The sequence below is a fragment of the Panicum virgatum genome, chromosome 9N, assembly GCF_016808335.1.
Source record: "Panicum virgatum strain AP13 chromosome 9N, P.virgatum_v5, whole genome shotgun sequence".
Taxonomy (NCBI): Eukaryota; Viridiplantae; Streptophyta; class Magnoliopsida; order Poales; family Poaceae; genus Panicum; species Panicum virgatum.
The window spans coordinates 17,755,160-17,782,589 of NC_053153.1; the positions used below are offsets into that span (position 1 = coordinate 17,755,160).

The 27,430-nt window shown below is 46.0% G+C and overlaps 1 protein-coding gene across 1 annotated transcript; it reads left to right on the plus strand.

Annotated features, from left to right (window-relative positions):
• The first annotated feature begins 22,933 nt into the window (after positions 1–22,933).
• Positions 22,934–26,844, plus strand: LOC120688790. The gene is made up of 4 exons (XM_039971162.1): positions 22,934–23,670; positions 23,774–23,865; positions 24,066–24,359; positions 26,158–26,844. The coding sequence occupies exons 1-4, from the start codon at positions 23,268–23,270 to the stop codon at positions 26,842–26,844; spliced, it is 1,476 nt and encodes a 491-aa protein (XP_039827096.1). The 5' UTR covers positions 22,934–23,267.
• The last annotated feature ends 586 nt before the right edge of the window (positions 26,845–27,430 follow it).

The following is a 27,430-nucleotide window of genomic DNA, read 5'->3' on the forward strand; positions in this document are numbered from 1 at the left end:
ACATGAACAAGAGTGGGTATGTCCATACCCTCCCCAGTGGCAGGTCTAGGCAAGGGCATACGATCCGGTATGATTTTTTTTTTGGTATACCAGGAGGCAATCCTGATCCTCGCCCACAAACTTGTGTAAGAATGCAGAACATGAGAATCAAAAAAAGAAAAAAGAAGAAGAAGAAAGCAGAACAGGCTCAACTAAGGGCAAGTACAACAGTTTAGATAGCTGCTGTCTTTTTATCAAAACAAGTCGTTTGTTTAGCTGTCTGCAAAGTATTTAATTTGTCCTTTGACACACAAATTATGGTGATCTAGTGCATAATTTGATCTTTGTAGTCATTTTGTAGCATACATGAGAGAATACACAATACATTCAAATAATTCGCATCACTCTTAAAAACAAGCATGCATATGATATACAGATTCATCATTCATCTGAATATGTTCTCAGGAATACACACAATTTGATATAATAATAAAGTCACTATTTGATTGGTCATTTTGCTCTGATTTTCCCTCTGCCCATAACACTACCATATGTGATCAACTAAATCATTCTTGGTTTCTATGAAGCACCTCTCCACAAAGCATGAATTAGGGTTGTTATTTGTATTCACTTCCGATATTTGGACAACGATTGTAGTCGAATTCTCATTCAAATATCTATGGAGTTCTAACAAACTTCTTTTCATCTTTCACGCTATCATGTCTAAAAAATTAGAGAAAATAAAAGGTTGTAAAGATTGTACTGTCCCTTTTCACCTCGATATTTCCCGTGCGGTGAGGTGCGGCTCCTCGTGCGGTGAGGTGCAACACGACGAAGCAAGCCGCAGCATAGCACTTGGCGAACGCTAGGTGATGGGCACACAAGCGCGGAGGATAGCCTGCGCGTGGAGCACCGGATCAGGGCGAGATGGCGACGTCTCGCATCAACGCGTACAACGGGGAGTTGGGCGTTGCTCTGACCTGGGAGCACGAGCCGAAGCCGACGACGAACCAGGTGACGACCACACTCTCTTCCCTCATTTAATCGTCTCGATTAGCACGAACACTCGACAACTCGTTGTATGTGCCCTAAGTGGTACTCCCTCCGTCCAAAAAAAATTCTTTTTAAACATTCAGATATGAAGTTTGACCGTTTCATCTTATTCAAAAATTTTATGTAAATTATAAAATAAATACATCAATATTAAAGTATCTCTAATGATAAATAAATCATATCAAAATAAATATTATTTGTATAAAAATTTTGAATAAGACGAAGCGGTCAAACTCGATGTCTAAAAGTCTAAAAAAACATTCATTTTGCGACGGATGGAGTACGTATATATGAGCTCCTAATATAATATATACTTATATATATGTACATGCCTCTTTCATGGCTTGATTACTGGCTTCACCATTTTGATTGCGGACCCCCTACAGTTGATAAGAGCTCTTTTTCAGTAGTTGCATAATTAAACCCTGATAAAGTTTTACTAGCATAAGCAATGGCATGATGCTTTTTATCTTTAGTTTGTCCTAGCACTGCTCCTACAGCATAATCACTAGCATCACACATAATTTCAAAAGGTAAAGACCAATCAGGGCTACAGCGCTGGAAAGCGTGGGGCTCTGACTCGTGCCGGGCTGCTCGACTCGAGCGCCCCGAGAAGCGCGCCGCTTGAAGGTGAAAAGACCAGCGTACCCCTCCCAGCGCGCGAAGGAAGTCGGAGCAGCCCAGGGACATCATCGTCTTTTCGCCAGGAAGCCTAACCGCCTCATCGTTTTCAATTTTTTTCTTTTCTTTTATTTATTTATTTTCTTGACAAACATATCAACACCCTGAAGTGTAATCTCACCCACGGTGAAGCTGCAGCTTTTTCCTCTATTTTTGTCTCCCTTCAGGTTTTCCGGTCGCCCTCGTACGCTCGCCGTCCGAAGAGTGGCGCTTGAGGCGGCGTTTCATGCGCCGAGTTGTCGAGCCTTCGGGTCCTCCGAGGAGCACCCGCAGTCTCGAGGGGCTACTGTTGAGGGAGCCTGTCGGTGTTTACCGCCAAGCCTGCTCAGGGATACCCTTAGCAGTAGGGTTGTAGGTAGGGATCGACTGCTCTAGAACTCGATGGTGCAAGGAACACAAAGATTTAGACAGGTTCGGGCCGCGAGTTGTGTAGTACCCTACGTCCTGTGTGGTTGTTTGTATTGGCTTAGGTGTTGATGTTTTGAGGGGGGTCTCTGCCCGCCCTTATATATCCGGGGGGACAGGGTTATATGGATAGTCCTAGCCGAGTACAGTTGGAGTACTACTATAACACAATCGGATAGTTTCCTTTGTACTGCAGCTAGTTCTATGCCTATTCAGGTAGTTACAAGAGAGGTAAGGTACATCCATGAGCTATCCCTTACTCTAGAATATTCTATGCTTATAAACAGTCCCGCTGCCCGGGTCTGACAAGCCCCCCGAGCTCTTCGTAGCCGAGTCCTGCAGGTGTCGAGTACTTGGCAGGGCATCTTTGAGTACTTCAAGTAGTCAGAATATCCTTCTAGTTGCTTCTGGGTCTTCCTTCAGGTACGTCGAGTAGTCTTTTTAAGTACTCGTGGTTGCTCCGAGGCTGTGAGGTGCTCAAGCCCCGAAATCTTGATCATATATGCTGCGCGAAGTACTCGCTCTCCATATAGAGTAGCCCCCGAGCTTTAGGTTGAATCGCAGAATCAGGCTGAGGGTCACTTCAGTCTTTTTCTCTTTTTATTTTCTAAAAAAATTGAAAAATAAATCACTGATGCACATATCCCGCAGTCCCCGAGCTTTAAATCAAAATCTCATATCTTGCGAATAGCCTCCGATCAAAGATTTGGAATTAAGGATCTAAGATGTGGCATTAAATTTTATTCCTAAGAATATCTGTATGTTTAATCAGATCCAATATCCGAAAAGATCCCTTTTTCGGGTAGATTCCCAGAAAAATGATACGATTGGATATGCCACGCTGATTGCACCTGTAATATCCTCAAATAATAGGGATGTTTATCTCCTTACTGTGGGCTTACATGGAATTTCACTGTGCGGAGAATCTTCATTACTACACCCGTGATTGCTGACACTGTAGCGTCACGGGTTGTCCTCCAGTGAAGCTCCACGCAGCTATAAAAGGTGGGTGAGAGGTCTTGCCAGAAGCACCAGCAATTTGAAGCATGGCTTGCATTTGGTGTTCTTACTCTCGCCCTTCCGAAATTTGTGTAGTGCTTTCCAGCAAAAGATGTTATAAGAGAACTTGCGAGTGTCAAGAGAAGTCCCTGCTATCTCATCCTGCAACCATGCTTCTCTTAGCGGATCCATGCTGGCATGTCCTTACATATTCCAATGAGGCAGGGTCTCAGAGGACGAGTGGCATCTAATCGTGTCATACTCTTGGGATTCCATGTTTCTAGGTGCCCAAAAATTGTCATCTCTGATGGGGAGACTTAACCTTGTCGCAACAGCCCCAAGTCTCCCAATCCCACTCCCCCCGCACACCTAGCCTCTCAGGCCCACTTCCCGCTCGTTTTTTTGGTTTTCAAATTTCTCATATAAAAATTTTCCATGTAAATTTTTTGTGTATTTTTCGTGTAAAAATCTTTTTATGTAAAAGTTTTTCAATAAGGTTTTTTATGCAACCAGGTAAAGTTTGTTCCTCAAAATATTATAATGTTCTATAATTTTTCAATATGATTTTCTGAATATATATTTTTGTCATATAAAAAATTTTCGTGTAAAAGTTTTGATGTAAAGTCCGTGTAAAATTTTTGGTATAAAAAATTTCGTGTAAAAATACTTCGGTCCTGCACGTTTTGTCAAAAAACAGAAATACAAGGCCAAGTTGGGGCCTTTGTCCGAAATCGACCATAGGAATGGATTGGAACGGACGACCGTAAAATAGACACCGCCTGCCTCTACCTCGTCTTTAAAATAGCATATGTACATGTATGTACTAATCAATATACACAGCTGCTCAACTGCTCTCTGCATCTTGGTACAGATCCATACAGCCTAAGCGATATTCTTTTGGGAAAAGTCTATTTTACACCCTCGAACTAGCACGATGGTCTGATTTTCAACCCTTAACTACGAAACCGGGTAACCAGCGTCCTCGAACTGTCCAAACCATGTGAAATACAACCTTGATCACTGTAGCAAGCGGATTTCAAGGCGGTTTTGCTGCCGTGGCATATGGGACCCACATGTCAGCTCCTACACACTTTCTTCTCTTTCAATGACATGTGGACCCCTCTCCTGCTTCGTCATCACCACCCCTCCCTCTCCTGCGAGCCGCCGCCGCTATGCTCTCTTGCCCGGCCGCCCTCGTCGCGTCCGCCTCCGCTCGCGCCCGGCCGTCCTCGCCACGTCCTCATCCGTGCCCACCTCCGCCTCATGCTCGGCCATCCTCGCTCTCCTGCTCCTCCTCCGCCACCCTCGCTCTCCTGCTCCTCCGCCACCTCCATCGCTCCCCTGCTCCTCCACCGCCGCCGTCGCCACTGGTCCCGGCGAGCCGCACGTGGGTGGCACGGCTACGCAGCGCGGCCGCAGAGCGGCGGGCGGGAAGCGGGCATGGAGCGGGGGCAGCAGCGGGGCCGACTGGTCCCGGCGAGCCGCGTCCGCGTGCGGCATGTCCACAGGGATGGACGAGCGGCGGCTGGCAGTGCGGCTCCCGGCTGCCGTAGGCCTGCGTCACCACCCCCTGCTGCAGCCCTTGCCACCGGCGCTGCTCTTCTGCTGCCGCGGGCCTGCGTCGCCGCCCCCTGCTGCCGCCGGCTGCCGCAGCCTCCGCCTCCTCTGTCCGGCCGCCGCAGCCTACGCCGCCTCCTCTGCCAGGCCACCGGGCCTCCCCCCGTCTCAACCGCTGTGGCCGCCATCGCCTCCAGCCGCCACCGTGGGGCCGCCCGGTCGCACCTCCTTTTCCTCCCCGTCGTGCTCCAATCCACCGCCAGATTAGCGCCTCCAGGCGGCAGCCTTGGGGCGGGAACTCCGGGCCATGCCCCCATCCGCCGTGTTGCTCCGGCCCCCACCCGCCGCACTGCTCCGATAGAGGAAGGAAGACGAAGGCGCCTAGGGCCGGCCGCGCCCAGGGACCGACCGCGCCCGCGACGCGGCAAGCTCGCAGGAGAGGGAGAGGTGGCTGTGGCGAAGCAGGAGAGGGGCCCCACAGCGTGCTCACGGCCGGTCGAGCACCCATGGCGGCCCAAGCTTGGGTGGCGATGGCAGAGCTGGAGAGGGGCCCGTGGAGAGCTCGCGGCCGAGCGCCCAAGCATGGCGGCCCGAGCTCGGGCAAGAGAGTATGGCGGCGGCGGCTCGCAGGAGAGGGAGGGGTGGTGATGACGAAGCAGGAGAGGGGTCCACATGTCATTGAAAGAGAAGAAAGTGTGTAGGAGCTGACATGTGGGTCCCATATGCCACGGCAGCAAAACCGCCTTGAAATCCGCTTGCTACAGTGATCAAGGTTGTATTTCACACGGTTTGGACAGTTCGAGGACACTGGTTACCCGGTTTCGTAGTTAAGGGTTGAAAATCGGACCATCGTGCTAGTTCGAGGGTGTAAAATAGACTTTTCCCTATTCTTTTTCATGAAAAATAAGAAGAAGCCGGAGCCCAGCCCGGAAAAGGGTCTGACAGTGGTATGGGTATAAATTTTCGGCCCAAAATGAATGCCTTTTTTTGGCCCATCTTAAAAGATGATGAGGTATACAACAAAACACTTCACGTCTCTTTCTTCCTCTCTCTGAAGTCACAACATATAAATATATAATTCAATATGTGGAATTTGATGCTTAGGAGTTTAATTTTCAAGGTTTATCTGCTTCCACGAATGGTGAGCTATGTCTACACCCATCTTGTGTGTTGATATTTAAAACTAAGGCTTCCATTGAAGATTGACCCTCTGAAATTAGATTTCAAATTTCTACTCAAGAATATTTCTGTTGGAAATTTCAAATTCTAATTGAAAACCAATATTTCAGTTTAATACGAATACTTTTACCCAATGAAGTTTAGACCAGAAAACATGCCATCATGAGCATGGACAACCAATTATCAATGCCTGAGGTGTTGATGGTAATTGAGTATGTTGGTGTGTATCCGTTCATATAGGGGGAGTATATGTGTATGTATTCTGTGCTAGTGTTTACAAAAAAAAAAGTAAGTTAGGTGAACAATCCCAAATTGCAGAACGTTAGCCAAGCTATTTGGCATCTCAATGCATCTTCAAAACTAGAAAAAACATATACATTTGGGGTTTTATCATATATAAGTGGAGCCCAGGTGACAAATTATTAGTCGACCAAGAACCTTTTTTATGTATGGATTAACTTGCTAAGACATGTAAAATCCAAGTACAAAACTTGATAATCTTGCTATTTGTGGATATTGCCCAATCTCCAATATTGTAAAAAAGTGTCGCTTAAGACCAACAAGATTGTAAAAGCCATTTGCTACTGCTGCAGATAAAGATATCCCTGCTAGAGGAAGTTGAATGTGTCCCTGCCAAAGTGTGGCTAGTGTCAGGCGTAAGTTAGCCGCGTCCATAACTTTTTGTGCCCTTTTTTGTAAGGAAAGAAAATTATTTTGTGGTATTGCCCATGATAGGGGATATCATGCATGGTGGGACTTGATTGAGAGTACGAGCCGGGACCATCGAGAGCAATTGTACACGTTTCACAAAGTTGAAAAAGGGAAGAGGGAGAGGGCACTAGAGAAAACAAAGTCCAGCATGCCTCCGGAGGGTATCAAAAATCAGGTGAGCACCCCGTGATTACAGGGCGCCGAAGACTTCAATGACAAGCAGCATCTTTCTCCATGCGGCCATGCAGCAATATATAAGTGTGGCTGGTTTCTTTCTTTTCTGAGAGGAAACTGGTATGTGTGGTCGATTATTTACCACCAGTGGTTTGCATTTTCCCTTCAATAATTTAATTTCAAGTATTGGTACAATAATATCTGCAACCAATATATCAAATTAAAGCATAAAAACCGCTTTGATGATTCTAGGACTTTACAAAGTACGTGGACAGTGATAGTGTCAAGTATGAAAGGACACCTCAGAGGGTTCAAATAGTTTCGGTGACTATAAATTTGAAATGTACGGACAAGTGCATATAATATGTGGCTAATAAGTGTCTAGATTGGTTATCATAATACTATATTTGTTTTTTTTTTACGATTACACTATACAACTCAAACACTCATCTCTATGAACATTTGACTATTAGATAAATATACGTGTTAAATCTGGAGTACTTTCACCTGATGGATAGTAGTGATCATTTTACTTTAGCTAATAACTAGTCGATTAAATAATACTATTTGCCAAAGTTGGAGAAGAGTGAATGGTGTAATAATATATTTAAGAACAAAGACAGTATGCAACGCCGGTCTGTTTGCTTGTCAAGGTCCTAAGCCAGGATCACACCCCGGTTTGCATGCCCTTCGATCGATCAGGCGGCGAGTGCTGCCAAGGAACATGGGCTGCTCAATTCTAGCCACCTCCCACTACTAGAAAACAGGCAAAAAGTTCTGGCCAAAAGTACCGGCTGCTGTTGCAGCCGGTACTAATGCCACGCATCAGTACCGGCTGCAAAAGCAACTGGTACCTCTGCAAAAGCAGCTAGTACCTTTGGCCAAAGGTAAGGGGTTTGGTACCGTGTTAAAGCATAACCCGGTACCAAAACCCCAGTATAGGCACCGGTTGGTGCCACCAACCGGTATATACCGGTTGGTGGCACCAACCGGTGCCTAAAGAGCTAGCGGACAATGACACCTAGTTTTGTCATGACCCGGTGCAGCCACGTGCCCACCACAAAGGCACCGGTTGGTAACTTCAACCGGTGCCTATGCCTAGTGTTTGGCACCGGTTGTTGAGCACCAACCGGTGTCTTTGGCCCACGCCTATAAATACCCCAACCTCTCCCCCTCCCTGCTGCCGTGAACTCACTGTTCATGGCAGCTGAGTGAGGGGAGGGGATGCGAATTTTTATTTTTTTTCAAAAAATATTAGTTATTTTTCTCCATAACTTAGCAATTGGTTTTTAGAAACATTTATCACTTAATTTAGTTTATACATGTGATACTTATTTTTAGTTGTAGTACCTGATTGTAGTTATATGTATTATCAATTTATTTGATATGCGAATACTATCAAATTATTGTATTTATATGTTTTATCAATTTATTTGATAAGTGAATAGTATCTATTTATTATAGTTATATGCATTATCAATTATATATTTGAATTCAAATTTTGTATGGTAATATGATGGTATTTAAAATTTATATTTTGTAATGAATAATTTATTTTGACACTTTAATTATGTATATAAATGAATTGTGAACACAGATTGTTATTTAATTTATTATTTTTACATTCTAATTATGTTAGTTATAATTTTGTAGTTAATTTTATTAATAGTGTATTCAATGTTAGTTATAAATTGGTAGTATGAATGAACTATTTGTACACTACAATGATGTATATAAATATATTGTAGACCCAGATGAGTCGGCAATGGATGTACATGGCGGACCGGCGTTCAAAGAAGTTCATTGATGGCGTGCATGAATTCATAGAAGCGGCTGAGAAACACAAGTATAGCGGTTTCGTTCGTTGTCCATGCAAATTCTGTAAGAATGAGAATCATCATCAAGAACCATCCACAATCACTTGTTCAATAGTGGTTTCATGTGGAACTACTATGTTTGGACCAAGCATGGAGAAAGAGGAATTATGCTGGATAATAATGAAGAAGAGGACAGGATTTCTGACTTTGTAGCCAATTATGATGCCTTTTTCGATGACACTGCAATTGGTGAGCCTGAAGAAGATGCTGAAGGACACGTTGTAGAAGACGATCTGGGTCAGATGCTGTGCGAAGCTTAGGAAGTTTGTGAAACAGAAAAGGAATCGAGAGATCTGAAGCGTATGTTGGAGGACTACAAAACATTGTTGTACCCAGGTTGCAAACAAGGCCAAAAGAAGTTGGGTATCACATTGGAATTATTGCAATGGGCGGCATCAAATGGTTTGTCTGACAAGAGATTCGAGGAGTTGCTGAAACTTATAAAAAACTTACTCCCTGAGGGTAACACCTTGCTGGAGACAACATACGAGGCAAAAAAGGTTGTTTGTCCTTTAGGATTAGAGGCACAGAAGATACATGCTTGTCCTAATGACTGCATCCTATATCGAGGTGACTATAAAAATATGGATTCATGCCCTGTATGCAACGCATGCCGGTATAAGATCCCTCGAGATGATCCAGGCGATGTTGAGGGGATGCGTGTCAAGAAGAGGGTGCCTGCCAAGGTGATGTGGTATTTCCCTCTAATACCACGTCTGAAACGTTTGTTCATGAACAAAACAAATGCTAAATTGATGCAATGGCACAAAGAAGAACGTAAGCAAGACAATATGTTGAGACACCCCGCTGATGGGTCGCAGTGGAGAAAGGTGGACAGAATATTCCCAACATTTGCAAATCATGTGAGGAATATAAGGTTCGGCTTAAGTACGGATGGCATGAATCCTTTCGGTGAGCAGAGTAGTGGTCATAGTACCTGTCCTGTGACACTCTATATATACAGCCTTCCTCCCTGGTTGTGTATGAAGCGAAAATTTATTATGATATCGGTGCTTATCCCCGGCCCGAAGCAACCTGGTAAAGATATAGATGTGTATCTGAAACCGCTGATTGAGGATCTTCTATTGTTGTGGAAAGAAGAGGGTGTTCGTATGTGGGATGCGCACGCAGAGGAACATTTTAATCTTCGTGCATTGCTTTTCGTAACCACCAACGATTGGCCAGCACTAAGCAACCTCTCCGGACATTCCAATAAAGGTTATAGGGTATGCACCCATTGTTTAGAAGAAACCGACAACACGTACCTCAAGCACTGTAGGAAGATCGTGTATATGGGCCAACGTCGATTTCTTCCGATCAAGCACCCATTAAGGAGGAAGCATGCTCACTACGGTGGAAAGGCAGATCATCGTACCAAGCCTAGGCACCGTTGTGGAAAAATGGTATTTGAAATTGTCAAAGATATAAAAGTAGTATTCGGAAAAGGACTTGAAAGCAGATCAGTGCAGAGTGATGACGGTCGTGCACCTATGTGGAAGAAGAAGAGTATTTTTTTTGGGAGTTACCTTATTGGGAAGTATTAGAGGTCCGCCACGCAATTGATGTGATGCACGTGATGAAAAATCTTTGTGTGAACCTTCTAGGCTTCCTTGGTGTCTACGGGAAGCCAAAGGATACATTGGAAGCACGACAAGATCTTCAACGTATGAAACAACGGACCGCACTACATCCAGAAAAAAGGGATAAAGGACGTCATTACCTAGGTCCTGCGTGCTACACTCTTAGTAAGGAAGAGAAGCAAAGTATGTTCGACTGTTTGAACAGTATCAAGGTCCCATCAAGCTCCTCTTCAAACATAAAGAGGCTACTGAACTTGAAAGAGAAGAAATTCTCACACGTAAAGTCCCATGACTGCCACGTGTTGATGACGCAATTGATTCCAATTGTACTTAGAGGTATTTTACCAGCTAATGTTCGAGCAACAATCATAAAGTTATGCGCCTTTCTCAACACAATTTCTCAGAAGGCAATCGATGCATCGAGTTTAAGCAGGCTACAACAGGATGTTGTCCAAAGTTTAGTCAGTCTTGAGATGTATTTCCTCCATCATTCTTCAATATTATGACGCATCTTCTAGTTCACCTGGTCAAGGAGATTGGTATTCTCGGTCATGTTTTCCTTCATAATATGTTCTCTTTTGAACGATACTTTGCAGTCCTAAAGAAATATGTTCGTAATCGGGCTCGTCCAGAAGGAAGCATTGCAAAGGGTTACGTCACAGAGGAGGTCATTGAGTTTTATGTTGACTATGTGAAAGAACTCTGCCCAATTGGGATTCCAGTATCACGTCATGAGGGGCGGCTGATTGGAAAGGGTACACTTGGAAGAAAATCAGTAAATTCCACAGATCATGCCACGTTGAGCAAAGCACATCTCACAGTTCTACAACAATCAGCCTTAGTGGCTCCATACATGGAGGAGCACATGCAAATTGTGCAAAGGATGTACCCTTTGAAGTCTGAGACATGGATTACAAAACATTATAATGATACATTCGCCACCTGGTTGCAGAAGGAAGTCATGGCCAACAATCAAATACATGAGCAGCTAGTTTGGCTGGCCAGGGGTCTGGCAAATTCAATCCTGATGTACCAAGGATATGAAATTAATGGTTACATATTTTATAAAAGAGTCCAAGATAACAAGAGCACCAATCAAAATAGTGGTGTCCGTATAGATGCCACCGACTCTAGTGGCCAAACGAACTCATATTTTGGTTACATTGAAGAGATCTAGGAACTCGACTATGGACCGTTCAAGATCCCTCTATTTCATTGTCAATGGGTTAAACTCACAGGAAAAGGTGTCGATATCGATGAGTACGGAATGACAACGGTAGACCTCAAAGAGCTTGGCTATCGAGACGAACCATTCGTCCTAGCTAAAGATGTCACTTAAATTTTCTATGTGCAGGACATGTCTAGCAAACTGAGAAAGGACAAGTCCAGGAATAAATCAAGTTTTGTAGGAGCCGGAGATGAGCCAAAGCGCCATATTATTCTGGCAGAAAAAAGGAAAATTGTGGGAGTCGACGATATCACAGATGAAGAAGAATACAATAAGGATGAAGATATGACTCCGTTCGCAGTGGAGGTTGACACAAGTATTCTTTTAGCAGAAGAAGAGGCTCCCTACGCATGTCATGATCATAATGAAGGGACGATTGTAAAGCGAACCATCGTTAATATTCCCTTAGTTCAATAATTATGTCTTGTAATATTTTTTGTGAACATTACCAGATTTGTTATGCAATTACCCGATTTATTATGCATTTAAATGATTTATTATGCAATTATCCAATTTATTATGCGTTTAAATTATTTATTATTCTATTATCAGCTTTATTAGGCATTTATATGATTTATTATGCAATTACTAGAATTACTGTGCATTTAAATGATTTATTATGCAATTAAAATGATTACATATGCACCTAAATGATTTATTATGTAATAATTAGAATTATTGTGCATTTAAATGATTTATTATGCAATTATTTGATTTATGATGCAATTAAAATGATTTATTATGTCCTTAAATGATTTATTAGGTAATTAGTAGACAAATATATCATTTATGTGGCAATTAAGAGAAAACTCCTTTGGTACCGGTTGATAGTTTCAACCGGCGGTTGATAGTTTCAACCGGTACCAAAGACTTTTTTGTCAAAAAAAAGGTGCTTTGGGCGGGAGTCGAACCCAGGCTCCCACGCTCAAAACAAGTTGAGTTACCATTGCGCTATTTATTGACTTCAAATATTATATGGCCACCAGTCTAGATAAAGCAAAAGAGGCCTTAGGCACCGGTTTATTTTCCTGACCCGGTGCCAAAGTGTATTTCATTTCCCGCCCGTTGGGGTCCTAGCTAAGGCACCGGGTGAAATAGAAACCGGTGCCTAAGGCTTCATAAAGGCACCGGGTGATACAGAAGCCGGTGCCAAAGGCAGCCATTGGCACCGGATGATGTTTTCACCCGGTACCAAAGGCTCTGCCTATATAATCCATTCCCTTCTTCTTCCTCGGCTAAGTCCTCCCCGATCTTGTTCGTTGCCTCCGCCACCACTGCGTCGACCCCAATCCTCGTGCCGCTGTCGCCGTCCTTCGCCGCGCACCGCCGCATCGTCGTGCCGCCATATCCGGTGGTCCTCCTCCGCGCTCGCTCCTCCTCCGCCCTCGCCCGCGCCGACATCTACGTCGACGTCGACTCCGGGTGACTCCGTGCGCCTGGCCCAGCTGGGAAACGCCCTCGTGCCGTCGTCCTCGACCTCTCCGGTGCTCGCGCCATCCTCGATCACCCTCCCGGCCTGCCTCGACGCCGCGCGCGGCCCTCTCCCCTACGGCGGTGAGTACCTCGACGCCACCCCCCCTCCAACATGCCGGCGACTCGCCCCCCACCACCGCGCCGGCGACTCACCCCCCTCGACTGCGCCTTGCAGTGCCCCGGCGCGCGCCGACGACGTAAGGAATGGTGGCTCCGCCGCTCGCCGCCCCTTTTTTTTCTTTATTGTATTATTTATTTATATATTCTGTATAATTAGTTTGTTATATATGTATATATGTATGTAGTATACAATTTAGATATATAGTATATAATTTATTATATTAGTTTGTATAATTAGATAGAATTTAGTTTTTAATTAGTTTGTATAATTATATAATTAGATAGAATTTAGTTTGTATTATATATGTATATAGTATATAATTTATGTATATTAGTATTTAGATAGAATAATGCTTTTAACTATTACTATTTGATAGAATTTTTAAATAATTCTTTTAACTATTACTATTAGTATTAGATACAATAATGCTTTTTAGAATTTTATTACTTTTATGTATAATTTTATTACACTATATAATGTAATGACGATGACAACGAGTAATGACGACATATGTGTACTTGTATTCAAAGAATTCAATTTACCAAGTATTTATTATTTTATTTTGTAATTCTTGATTACATATATTGCATTTGTAATTTAGATTGATTTAAATTAATTCTTGAGCCCGAACCCGTTCGTATTTGCTCTCTAACTCACACACGCATTCGCCGTCCCTCGACCCCGACCCTCAACCCCATCCCTCGACCCTCGACCTCAACCCTCAACCCTCGACCCCGTTACTCGACCCGGTTCCTCGACCCCGTTCCTTGACCCAGTTCCACGACACACACACACACACACTAACTCTCTCTCTCTCTCACACACACACACACACACACACACTAACTCTCTCTCACACACACACACTCTCACACACACAATCACTCTCACACACACAAACACTCTCTCACACACACTCACACTCACTCTCTCTCTCACACACACACACTCTCGCTCTCTCAAAGACACACACACTCTCTTTCTCTCTCATACACAGTTAAGGATGGACACATACTCTAACACATTTTTACGGTTTTAGTTAAGGATGGGCCCCTTCGGTGATGACGAGGCTGCCAAGCAATACATGTTGGACGCAATAAACGAAGATACGAGAGCCAACCAGGGTTTTTTTTCCCAACCGGACACCCCAAACCGGAGCACTCCGGTTCCGGTAAACCGGACCGGTTTCACCGGAAACCGGTAGAAACCGGTCAAATCCCAGTGCAAATTCAAATCATCCGGCGCATTTGGGAACCGACCGGTTTGACCGGTATACCGGCCGGTTTGGCCAGTATACCGGTCGGTTTGACTGATAACCGGTCAAATTCAATTTTTTTTCTTTTTTTGTTTAAATTCAAATGCCCGCAAAGTATACTAAATAAATATTTGTATAACATATTTTAATCTAAATGAACCCTCCAATCCTCTTTTGTACTACTTTTACATTGTATTTGTATACTTTTGTATGCACGCTTTTTTTTGTTTAACTTTTGTATACTTTTTGAGTATTTTTAGGAATTTGTCGCACCATTAGATTTATCGCACCTTGAAGTATTTTTAGGATTTTTTTTGGAAATTTTTCATTTTTTGAATTTAAATTTAAATTTTGAATTTGGGCCGGTTTGGTACCGGCCCAAACTGGAACCGGGCCGGACCGGTTTGACCGGTAACCGGTCAAACCGGACCGGTTCCCACCGGTTAGGTGAACCCTGGAGCCAACACCACCCATCCAATCGGTGAAGAAGATGCTCGGACAGCTGATTCGTTCCTGAATATGTCTGGAGATGCCGATGAAGAAGATGATGACTTTGCGCCGCCGCCCAATCAACAGCAGCATATTCCAGTACGAATCTTAAAACTATATGCATGGTGACTTCGGTAGATTAATTTTGCAATTAACATATCTTTTCTATAATTTAGTCGACCTCCGCATCGACTTCGTTGAGCCAGTCAAAAGGGAGACGCCGGCCAACCAAGAAAATGGAGGGAAGACAGGTCATCACAAAAGTAGACGCGGAGGGCTGTCCAAGTGCTCCAGAGGCTGCTAGCACGAAATTTGTCAATCAATGTGGAGTTATTATTCGGGCGAGAATTCTAATCACCACAAGACTATGGAAATCGAGCAAACCAGAAGAACAGCAACACGCCGTGCCTCCACATCAGAAGGAAATGTTATGGATAGAACTCAAGGATATGTTCACTCTTCCTGAAGGAGTTGACCAAGATCTTGTGAAAAAATGTGCCTTGAAAAAGATGACCCTTGCCTTTGTAGGTTTCAAGAAGAAATTGTACACCAATTACATCAAGAAGCATAAGGAGCCGATCTGGGACGATCTTCCTAAAGTTAAACCATATTGGGAGGAGTTCAAACAATACATACTTTCAGAGGAAGCCCAAGAAAAATCCCAACAGGACAAGGCGAATGCAGCAAATAAGAAGTACAGCCACCACCTTGGGGCTGGAGGGTATAAGAAGGAAATAAAAAAATGGCAGAAGATGGAGCAGGACCTTATGGACAGAGGCATCATGCTAACGACTTGGGATTGGCTGGATAGATTCAAGTGGTGGTTATTTGCTAATGGTATGACACTAAACCAGTTGGATGGAAGTTTGGTCATGCCCGAGCAAATGCAAGAAGTGTCCCGCGATCCGGTTGCTGCAATAGATAAGGCCCAACAAGGAATATTCCAGCCTCAAAGGGAGAATGATGAGCTGACAAGGGCATTAAAGAATCCGGAACACCCTGGACGAGCCCGCGGCATCGGCGTGGTCCCATGGAAAGTTGCTTGGGCCGGAGATTCCTCTTACAAGACTCACCGAAAGAGCAAAGCCGAACAAGAAGAGAAACTCCGTGCCATACAAGAAGAGATGAACAAGAAGGTTGCGTCCTTTGAATCTCAGATGGACGCCAGGTTCAATGAGGCAATTGCGCTAGCTCTGAGCCAAAGGGGCACTACTGGGTGGCACTCGGATGTTGTGATAAGCCCGGACTCTCAGCGACGCAGCAGCTGTGCATCCACGGCGGCGCCCGACGTACAAGCTGAACAGCAAGCCTAGATTGAGCCAACGGTGGTAGATGACCAGAGGTATCTAGTAGATGATTGTAACACCCCTGTGTTTATCGTGCTCGCTAATCACATGTTTAATCACTAATCATGGCGTAAGCGTGTCATTAGTGCTAATCGCGTTCGCATAGTAAACATCCAGTTAGCCGTTTTCGATTCCATTTTTCTCCCTAATTCGAGCTTCGAATCAACTTTCGCCCAAAACAAAAGTTGTAGATCTTCTCTTCCTCTACAACTCTTATTTTGGTCAAATCTCAAGTTGTTATATGAAAATTTGAGTTTTGGGAGGTCAAACGCGAGTCAATTTTGGTCAAAAATCGTTCACTGTGCTTCTCCTGTGCTCGGCACTGTGCTCGCCCATACCGCGACCGGCGCTGCACCGGCGACTCCACGCGTCGCGGCCGCCGGCGATCCTCGCCCTCCGTGCGCGTCACCTTATCCGTTCGCGTGCCCTGGATGCTTCTCGCCCCGTCCTCATCTTCTTCCTCGAGCTGAGAGGAGAGCTCGAGCTGGCCCGAGCAGAGCTGTGCCGCCACTCGCCGCGCCAGCTGTAGCTCGCCACCCCGCCTCGATCCCTTGCGCCAGAGCCTCCCTCGCCTCGCCCTTTGCCTCCTCCACCCATTCCCGAGCTCGGTCATGCCCAAACCCGGCCGGAATCGGGCCCGCCGAACCTGGCCGCCATTGCCGCTCACCGGAGCTCCGCCCGAGCTCGTCGATCTAACCCCTCCGGCCATCCTCCGCCCGATTCGAACGCCCCATGAGCTTCCCCACGCTCTCCTCATCCTCCCCGTCCCTTTCCCCATTCAAAACTGCCGCCACCGCCGCCGGTTCGCCACCGCGGGGCCACCGCTGCGCGCCCCAAGGCCGGCAAGCTGCCCTGGCCGCGGGCCAGCGCCGCCGGCTGGCTCCCGTCGGCGGGGAACGCCCCGCGCCGCCGCCGCGCCAGCCATGGCTGGCCGCGCGCGCGCGAGCAGGGGAGCTGGGCTGGGCTCCCTCCCACTAATGGGCGGGGCCCAGTCGTCAGCCCCCTATTTAGGGTTGTTTTTTTATTTCAAATTTGTTTAATTTGGCTGATATTTCATAAATGTGTAACAAATTATAGAAAAATGCAAAAAATGCAAACTAAATTTTGTTGGGTTTCTTAGATTAAGATCTTCAGAGGAAAAATACTCATGCATGTGAAATGACAATTTTGCCCCAGCTAAAATTTTGATTTGTATTTAAGCTAGTTTATTTAATACCGGTTGTTCCGTTGCTCTAAAAATTATGAAATTTATTCAGTAGATTACTCTTTGTATGTGAAGTCCACTAAAAATTTTTTAGATGCATAGCCTATGTGCATGTTTGTGGATCTAATATTGCTTGATTTCCATTCTAGGGCTAAAAGAAATACTTTTCTATATCAATAATTGTTAGTAATTTATTTATGCACTCCTTATCAGTAGTTTTTCATGATAGAAAAGTTGTGCTACCAGATCCTTATGGCATGTTAAGTTTTGATCTTTAATTAGTTCCTAGCTTCAGTGTTTATCCTTTATTCTTGTGGTTAGTTAATTTTAAGTCCGTAGTTTATGTTTTACTTATGCTCTAGATGTGCGATTAGTCGTCCTAAGTAAGTTTAATAGCTTTGCTTGAAAGAAAACATTTCAGGCTAAACTAGGTTGGAAACTAAACTTACCTAGCAGCGCCAAGCCATTTCCTTTATCGCTTGGTTTCCTTGTTGTTCGTTAAAGGATTGCCAATCATGTCATCTTTTAATCGCGTTGCATTGCATCCTGGCCGTCATGCATCATTTTAGTTAGTGCATGACATTCTTTTTCATACATGTAGATGCCACGAACGAAGCCGTCTACGAGCTGGTTGTTGAGCCGGTCCAGGAGCTACAAGTAGGAGAATAGCAGGAGGATGCAGTCGAGCACGCTCCCGAAGAAATTGCTAACCCCGCTGACCTACAAGGCAAGCCCCGGAGCATGACCCATAAATTCAGTATATATATATTAATGTTTACTTAAGTATTCGTGCATTTACGTTCTAGAAGTTGTATGGAAACCTAGTATGCATGTTCTCCCTAGGTACCGAGGGTCAATACTAGTATGCAGGTGTCGATAGAAATGCTCTGCTAAGTAGGATCTCGGTAGAAGTCGAGTGTTTCCTGTCACTCGCGAGAATTAAGATCTTGTACTTGTGGCAATGTGGTTTGAGAGTGAATCAATGAGGAAAGAAAAATGAAGACCGGGCGGAGATGAAATGGGTTCTGGATATAAAATGGATGGAAGTAAGCCTCCGCCTGTGTCGATTGAGGACCGTACCATTGTTGGCATTGTTGATCGAGGATTGAACAGTACTAACCACATGCCGGAAGTAGGAGGTAGTCGAAACTAGTAAGCTAATTACCTGATTTGCATTGATATTTTGAATCGCGACCTGCTACTCTGGGAGTGGAATGATGGCGGGTGTTGGATAGTATGTCGCCTCCGGGTTCTCCGGGAGTTCGCCATGAGGGACCCTTCACCCGGGTTTTGGCAGGCGTGATTCAGACGTCGGGGTGATGATGGGAACAGTTGACGTGTGTGGCCCGACGGGGTTTTCACAAGTCGTGTGAGTTAGGTCCACCTTGCAAGGTTAAATTGGATCGATTCGCCGTGACTCGCGGATATGAGAGCCTTGGTCACTGTGTCACATCGTAGTAAGAAAGTGGAATGAGAACGGAATGGAAAAGGTTGGTTTGTGAGTTACTGAAGGATAATCTGATCCACCATGTGTGCTCTAGATATTTAAGTGAATTTAGTTAATACTCGCTATACTAAATGGAGCTAAAATATTGAAAGTGAGGATTCACTGCTAGCAGCCTTTCAGCAAAAGAACTCCAAAGCCAAAAAGCTTTGCATGTCTAGGTAATGGGCTAAGTATACCCAGAGTCGGGTAAGCCTTGCTGAGTATTAGTATACTCAAGGTTGTTGTTGTAACACTTCTGAGCAGGTTGTGTTCCTGCTGACTTCGAGGAGGTCTGTGCGTCCTGGATTGGACAACCGCTTCCTCCGGGTTGGACCGTCGAGTGGGTTCCGTCTTCCCCGTGAAGATCGGGCAGGTTGGCATCACATCGGTGGGCAGGATGTGGAGCTCATCTTGTATCGTCGTTTGTATTTACGTATTTTATTTCAAACTCAGTTTTAAACTTCCGTTGTGTATTTGAACTCTGTAGTTTGTACTTAAAGATTTTATGTAAAACCTTTGTTGTAACTTAATTTGAGGATCTCTGTATGCTTGTATCACCTGTGCTCGTCTTCGTGAGAGACTTCTAGTGCAATTGTGATCCTGGAGTACATTAGTTTAATTGGGTTTTACCCGACGGACTGCCAGATTACACCATTTTAATTGTGTGGTAACTTGATTATTCTTTAAAATGATAGTTAGCGCACTTAAGCCGGTTTAATTTGGACGGATCTGCTACAATGATGTCACCATGCCAACACCGAGCGAGCTTCATGTGCGAGCAAAGAATATATCCATTCATGTCACATACGGGTCAGCCCTGCCCCTGAATCCTTGTACTACAATTCATGGAAGGCCGATACCCCCTGGCTACACCTCTGTCACAGTCGAGCAAATAGTTGGAAACAATGAGGATCTTGAGCTCGACTTCGTTGGAGGGGATGGAGAGAAGACATTGGGAGACGCAATGCACGGAATCGTTCTATGGCACAAGGCCGACATCAAACTTACTGCAAGCACAACGGCTCCCGTACAGACTGATCGCCCGTCACCGCAGCTTCCCTCACCGCCGTCCCCACAACCACTCCCTCACCACCGTCTCCGCAGGCACAAAGGGCCACGAGTACTCCAACTCCTCCTGCACCAGAAAAAGGAAAGAAAAGACTGCATCCCTCCCAGCGGCTGGACCCTCAAAGACGAAGCAGAAAACGGTCGAAAGAAAATTGACCTACGAGAAGACCGCTGAGAAGTTGGAAGAGGACACTGCTCGATATATACAAGAACAGTTGAAGTCTAAAGTCCCCCGCCGAGGGAAAATGTACCTATAGAATTAGGGAAACAGCTTCTCGCGAGCCTAGACAACCCACCACAACCGAAAAGCTTACCTTCGGACTATGAACGTACTCTGACAAAGCCACACAAGGTGAGAAATGTGAAGAAAAAATGTAGCAAGACCATTCCTCAGCTTGGCACACAACAAAAAGAACTAGAGCCCTCCGGGTGCTAGGGTTGCCACTCCTACACCCGGCGGACGTACAACTCCAGGCGGACCTACAGGCCGTGATATTTCTTTCTGAAACTAGATTAACGCTAGAGCAGGCAACGGGGCAAGTGGAGGCGGAAATCCCTGTCGCTTCCATTCTTACTCCATTCCAGCATGGAAAACCTTTTGTCACTGAGGAAGAGGAGAAAAGTCTAGGCACGCAGATGTTCAATTTTCATAGATGGTACCTGCGAATGTCGAATGACGAAGGGAAAATGTTTGGAGTCAAGTATCGTGACCATGATTTCTTCCGCGGGGAGGACGACTTCTGGGTGTACTTCAAAGATTTATATCACATTTACCATCGAGAAGCCCTCGACGCCTCTATCATCATCATTTGGGTTTTGTAAGTATCACTTACCTCTACATTAATACTTTTTGTTAACAAGAACATAATTATATGTGTGCATTATAAAATTTCTATTGTATCGTTTAAACAGGAGACCCAAAGAAGCCGAAAACATGGATGGCACCATCAGATCGGCTTCATGTCTCCTTTGCTAGTCAACTAGAAAATGCTCAACGAAAATTACACGGAAACGTGCCAAAACATGTACGATTCGTTGACTAGGAAAAATTACAAATCCTATATATTCATACCATACAACTTTGGGTAAGTCTTGGTCGACTCAATCATCTGTTATATTACTAAATAAATACTAAGTCGTCTAATGCATGTATGTATATATCCTATCTATATCTGCAGTTATCATTGGATTTTACTCATACTTTCCGTAGAGACCGGCAATCTTATAGTCTTTGACTCAATGAGAAATCCAAAGTCCGCAATCCAACATATCATAGACCCCTTGAACAGGTAAGTTCAGTTTGCTCAATCAAATCCTTTTTCTGTTAATAACAATTCCTGAATATCAAACCTAACATTGAGCGCAGGATTTGGAAAAAATTTGTGAAAAAGAACAAAGGACGTGGTCAATGGAGGCCCGAACTGAATGTTAAAATGGATTATCTAGTATGTTGATTCACAATGATTTGTCTAGTTAAGTAATCCCAAATTATTCTAAATTGAGTAATTTATTTGTTTCTCCTTAAGTGTGCGAGACAACAACAAGGAACTGATTGGTGCGGGTACTACGTATGCGACTACTTGCACATCATGACTCTTTGCGGGAAGCCTACTACGGAGGACATGAGAGTACGTCCAAACCGTTCACTAGTACATTTTCATAATTATACTAACGCATATGATGTTAATATATCAGTTCTTTTTTTCCTAAATGATAGATGTCTCAAATGGGGGATGAATGTTACTCTACTGATCGGATCAACGCCATGTGCGAGCAGCTCGCCGGATTCATATTGAACGAGATCCTGGATCCTAGAGGCGAGTTCTACCATGACGGTCACATCCATAGAGGACTTCTATCGACCTCCTGAGGGGCCCAGTAGTTGGACTACAAATATAACTTGTACATTTGTATATATTTCTAAACTTGATGCCTTGATGTTTGTATATTTGTAAATATATTAGTTCATCTAATTAGCTTAATTATATGCTCGCATTTCACTTTTAATTAGTTTCAAATATTCTCTGAAAACGAACACGTACGTACGACCAATGAACATATAGTACTGTAGAGCTCAAGTGCATTTAGCAATTATAAAAGAATAAACAGTAATAAATAAAACATATAAAACTGGAATTCGGGAAAAAAGGGAAAAAAGTCATTGGTGCCGGTTGGAAAGATCAACCGGTACCAAAGGGGCTGCCACCTTGCGTCAGTGTGGTAGTCTCTTTGGCACCGGTTGGAAAGCCGGTTGGTCTTTCCAACCGATGCCAATGGATGCCTATAGCACCGAGTTAAATACTCGGGGTCTTAGGGAGATGCCATTGGTCTCGGTTTGGGGGAACCGGTTGGAAAACCGGTGCCTAAGGCTGTTTCCAACCGGTTCCCATGGCTTGTTTTATAGTAGTGTTCCCTAGTTTATATGCGTTAGCCAAACCATCATATATACAAGGTGTAATATTTTTTTATATTGGTGGAACAATCCAGCTTCAAAAAAAATTGTCCCGCGTTCAAAAAATTATTCGGCACAAAAGTCATCCAAGTGTGATCTTGTTTTGCAGATTTCGTGTGGTAAGAAACACGATATGATGCAGTCAGATCGATTTGATTTGGATGCCCGTGTCCGTATGTATAATTTGGGCTGACAAGTAAGAATATATGGTATGTATAATTTACGACCGTACGAACCCATCAGCTGCAGGCATCGTGGGCCGTGTATGCACGAGCACGCAGATGGGGGATCGCTCGTACACGTACGCTTGCATAGCTGGAGTAGTTAGTTGGCAGCTGTTGGCGCAAAAAATAAACATCTTATGTTGCCTGTTGCCAGCTAGGATATATGATCAACCAGCTGTGACTATATATATACATATATATCATATATGTAATACTAAATCGTATCCCCGATTCCCCGATCGAGCTAGGACGCTGACAGCCGGGGGAAATCGGCAAAAATTATATCCCCGATCGATCAACGCGCCAATCATGCATGTGATGGATATATACTTGGGATCCGCATTGATTGGCATACGTGCACGACGGCATGCGTACGTGTGCGTGGCAATGAAGGAATGATCTGATGGTCGGTCTCAGATGATCAGATCAGACCAGACCCAACTGCTGGCTCCTTGCCTAACCACCACTCACTGCCCACTTCATGCCCTGCACGTCTACTGACTGCACGCGTACAGTACGACGACCGAGCAACTACTGGCCTGGTAGTGGTAGGGCGCGAGCACTACATGCTTCCATGCAGTATCTGAGATGCAGGCCTTCTTTATATATACAACCACTGGCACTGCACAATGTGTATGTGTAGGGTATGCCGGTAGGGCCTCAACTTCATTTACGCGGCGGCGGTAGTAGCAGACTGGGAGTGTCCTTGGGCGGTGACGACGCACGATGGCCGGCAGGAGGCTGCCGGCGCTGTGCGGCGGCGGCCGGGCGGCGACGACGCGGGTGAGGAGGAAGCGGGCGGCCTGCTCCTCCTCACCGGCCTCCAAGCTCGCCGTGGCGGCGCTGGCCAGCGGCGCCGGCAATAAGGCCAGTAGTAAGGGTGGTAGTCCAGGAGGAGTTGTTGGAGGGTGCTACGTCGACGGCAACGGCGCGCTGATGGTGGAGGTGGGCGGCGCCGGCGCGGCGGGGGCCAGGAAGAAGAAGAAGGACGGCGGCGGGCGGCGGGTGATGGTGCTGGCCGACGGGCGCGCCGAGGCGGCCGGCGCGCTGCAGTGGGCGCTGTCGCAGGCCGTCCGGAGCAACGACACCGTCGTCCTCCTCGCCGTCGTCAAGCCGCTCGCCCAAGACGGTCAGTCTCAGCTCGTGTGACACCTTCTTCTCCTGATTTCTTGTTTGAGCGATGAAATTTGTTGATGGTTCTTCTCGTAATAAATGGTCATTTCTTCATTCAGCTGTTAGCGATTCGTGTGTCAAGATGCTGGGGACGAAGAGCCAGCAGCACCTTGACGCCTTGAGGACCCTGTGCGAATCAACAAGGCCAGAGGTATTTAAAATTTTCCACATAAATCTTGTGAAATTGATCCCAGCTTCCAGAAGAAAATTATTACTTTATATCCACCACGATGGAAAGCAATCAGCCACTTAACGGGTTTCATGGAGCTAGGTGCGAAAAAAAAGAACGCAATTTTATTTCCTTTTGGACTCGGAGTCAATCGGCGGGCTCTCGCTGGCATCACGATGCAGGTGAAGGTGGAGACGTGCGCGGTGGAGGCGGAGGAGCGCGCGCCGGCGGTGGTGGAGGCGGCGAGACGGCACGGCGCGTCGCTGCTTGTGCTGGGCCAGCGCCGGCGCCGCGCGGTGGCGCGGTGGCTGCAGGCGCTGTGGCGGCGGCGGCGGCGGCGGCGCGGGGGCTCCGGCTCCCCCGGCGGGATGGTGGAGTACTGCATCGAGCACGCGCCGTGCGTGGCGCTGGCGGTGCGGCGGCGAAGCTCCGGCGGCTACCTCCTATGTTGCCCGGATATGCGGATACGGATACCAGTACGCGATACGGGGATACTCCGATACACCATTTTTCCAAAAACAAGGATACGGGGATACGCCAATATATATAAAAAATAAAAATAAATAAAAGTTTCAGGAACTAGAATGTGAGAAAATAGAAATTCCAGGGACTATAATACGTCATAAACTCATATATTCATATGTTCTATAATTATTAGAAAAGGGAAGGGGCAAAGGAAAAAAGAACCAACCTTCTCTTATTTGTTCGTCTGTTCCACGAATGGATGTCGGTCGTCTTCTTCCCCAACCTCCGGCACTCTCTTTCACTCTCTCTGTAGCAGCCAACTCTGGCGGCCGCGGCTCCTCCTCTCCCTCTACGGAGGCTGCGGCTCATACTCTCTCTCTCTAGCGGCCGCGCGGGCCGCGCGAGCCGTGCGAGGCTGCTGCGGGCCTGCGGCTGCGCGAGTGGGGATATGAGGGTGGCACGGCTGAACGGATGACCTTTATATGAAGTGATTGAGTGGTGTTGTTAGGGTTTGAAGGTATCAGACAGGTATCCACAGGTATCCCATGAGTATCCGATTTATTTTTATTATTTGAAAATACCTAAATAGTCCGATACTTACGGGATACATATCCGGGAGTATCCGTGGAGTACGGGTATCCGATACGGTATCCGATACCGGTACGTGAGTTTTGCAAAGTATCCGCGTATCATAGGCTACCTCGTCTCCAGCAAGCGCCACAAGGACTTCTGGCTCCTCGCCTAGTCCAACTCAGTATCGAGCAGCAGCTTCCTCTTACTTTGAAATGGAAAAAAGAAAGTGTCAGCTGGTATAGTAGCTTAATCATGAGCGAGTTAGGCTATCATCTCTGGCTGGTGAATCTGTAAAGCAGTCCAACGGCAAACAGTGAACCAATGCAAACTGCAAGTCCATTCGAAGAACTGCTCGGTGTGGTGTGTAAAGCACTCAATTTTCTGTCCAAAACGGAGGCCTTCTCAAATTTCAAACATATGGAACCGGAATGAATTCTCTTTGTGCAGTTTAAAATTTGGAACAAAAAATTAACCCGTGCCACTAGATCCATGCTTTTTTTCAGAAGTCACAGCCCTTCTCCAGAAGCACTCTTTGTGAATTTAAATATGTCAAAAAAAACACACGGGCTTCTACACCTCATGGTTCCATATCACTTAAACCTTAACTGATTTTTAGTCTAAAATTAAATTCCAAACCGGTCTCTTTCTTTTTGATCCCACAGCACTGCCTCTATCTTTGGTCCATGAGGCCTTTTCCTTCTCTTTTTTTTTTCTCGAGCCGAAATGGGCCTAAATATACGTGACATGGGCCGAGTTGGGGTTGGGATCAGCCCAGATAAAAAGAGGAAGAATTTTGTTTAGACTTTGGGCTTTAATATCCCAAGAAATTCAAACTTAACTTGAATCATTTGAACTTGCACCATGATTCTCATGAAATTCGCTCTAGAATATAAACTTGATTTCATGATGCTAGTGCGTGCTAGTGTAAGTGTAACCATACTGAATAAGGAATAAACAAGAACTGAAGACAGGAATAAGGGATTGCAGAGGCTCCAGGATTTCGGAAGCTTGCAGTTCAGTTGGGCATCTCTCTCCTTGGATTATAGTACCGTTCGAATTCAGTTGTTTTCTTACACGGCCATCCCTTGCTTGGTTGCTTGCAAGAAAGCTGGAGAATTTGGGTGTAGTATCTTATAAGAGAAATAAACCTACTAGATGCATGTGCACGACAAAATCTGTTGAAGCCAAACTTCACCGACTAGTGTGATTGAGTGATATCTGACCTCCCCAGGCCAGACTCCTGAGGAACCAAAGAGTTCTCCCATGGCGACGGCCGCGTCCACAACCAGCAGCGACGGCGGCGGGCTGTCGCGGTCTGCCTCAGCCATCGTCGCCGTCGCCGAGAGCGGCCAGCACCTGCTGAGGATCGACGGCTACTCCCACACCATGGACGTCCCCACCGGCAGCGACATCAAGTCCCCGCCCTTCAGCGTCGGGGGCCACAGCTGCTGCATTAGCTACTACCCCAACGGCCTCAGCTCGGCCTGGTCCGACTACATCTCCCTCTTCCTCCAGCTCGATGGCGGCGCCCCACAGGACGTCTGGGTCCGGCACACGTTCAGCCTGCTCGGCCGCGAGGGGAAGCCGGTGCCGTACTTCATAAACAGCGGGAAGAAGATCTTCACCGACTGGGGCACCTCGGCCTTCATCAGGAGGAGCGAGCTCGAGGGGTCCGAGCACCTCCGGGGCAACAGCTTCACGATAAGGTGCAACGTCACGGTCACCAAGGAGATCCAGACGAAGAGCGTCGACGTTGGCGCCAGCGCAGCCCCGACGGTAGCGCCGCTGCCGCCGGACCCGGACTTGCACCGCCACCTGGCTGGCCTCCTCGCGACCGGGGAGGCCACGGACGTTGTGTTCGAGGTGGACGACAAGACTTTCATGGCGCACCGGTGTGTGCTCTGTTGCAGTAATTACTCCTGATTGTGGAAATAAAAGAGAAGCACAAGCAAACGACGACGACTGCATGTCTTCATAGTGGTGGCTGCAGTGAACAGTTGCAAGTGTTAGTGCGTGAGTTTATGTTTGCTGAAATAATGATCTTGGTCAGTTTGTGACCTTTGAACTGCTGCGTGCGTTCTATTTATAGCTGGTGCTGCAACCTGTATCGAATTGAGTCATTACGTGATTCCAATAAACAAGAGAAGTCGTCGTGTGTCTATTCTAGTTTTCTCAAATGTTGGGCATGTAATCCTGAGCCGTTTCCTACAATTGGTATCAGAGCCAGTTGCATGCCCAAAGTGCTGCGGCTGAAATCCGATGTCGATCATCTCGGGTGCATCGATGCAGGCGCAGCAGAGTAGGGGTGGAGGTATGTTCCAATACACGCAGTTGACGGCAACGAATTACACCAGCTGGGTGATTCGTGTACAAGCCATGATGGAGGACCAAGGAGTCTGGGAGGCTATCGAGCCGGCCGCCGGTGAGGCCGCTGACTTGAGGAAGGACAAGACGGCGAGGTCGCATCTTCTCCAAGCCCTCCCAGAGGACCTCCTCATGCAGGTGGCAA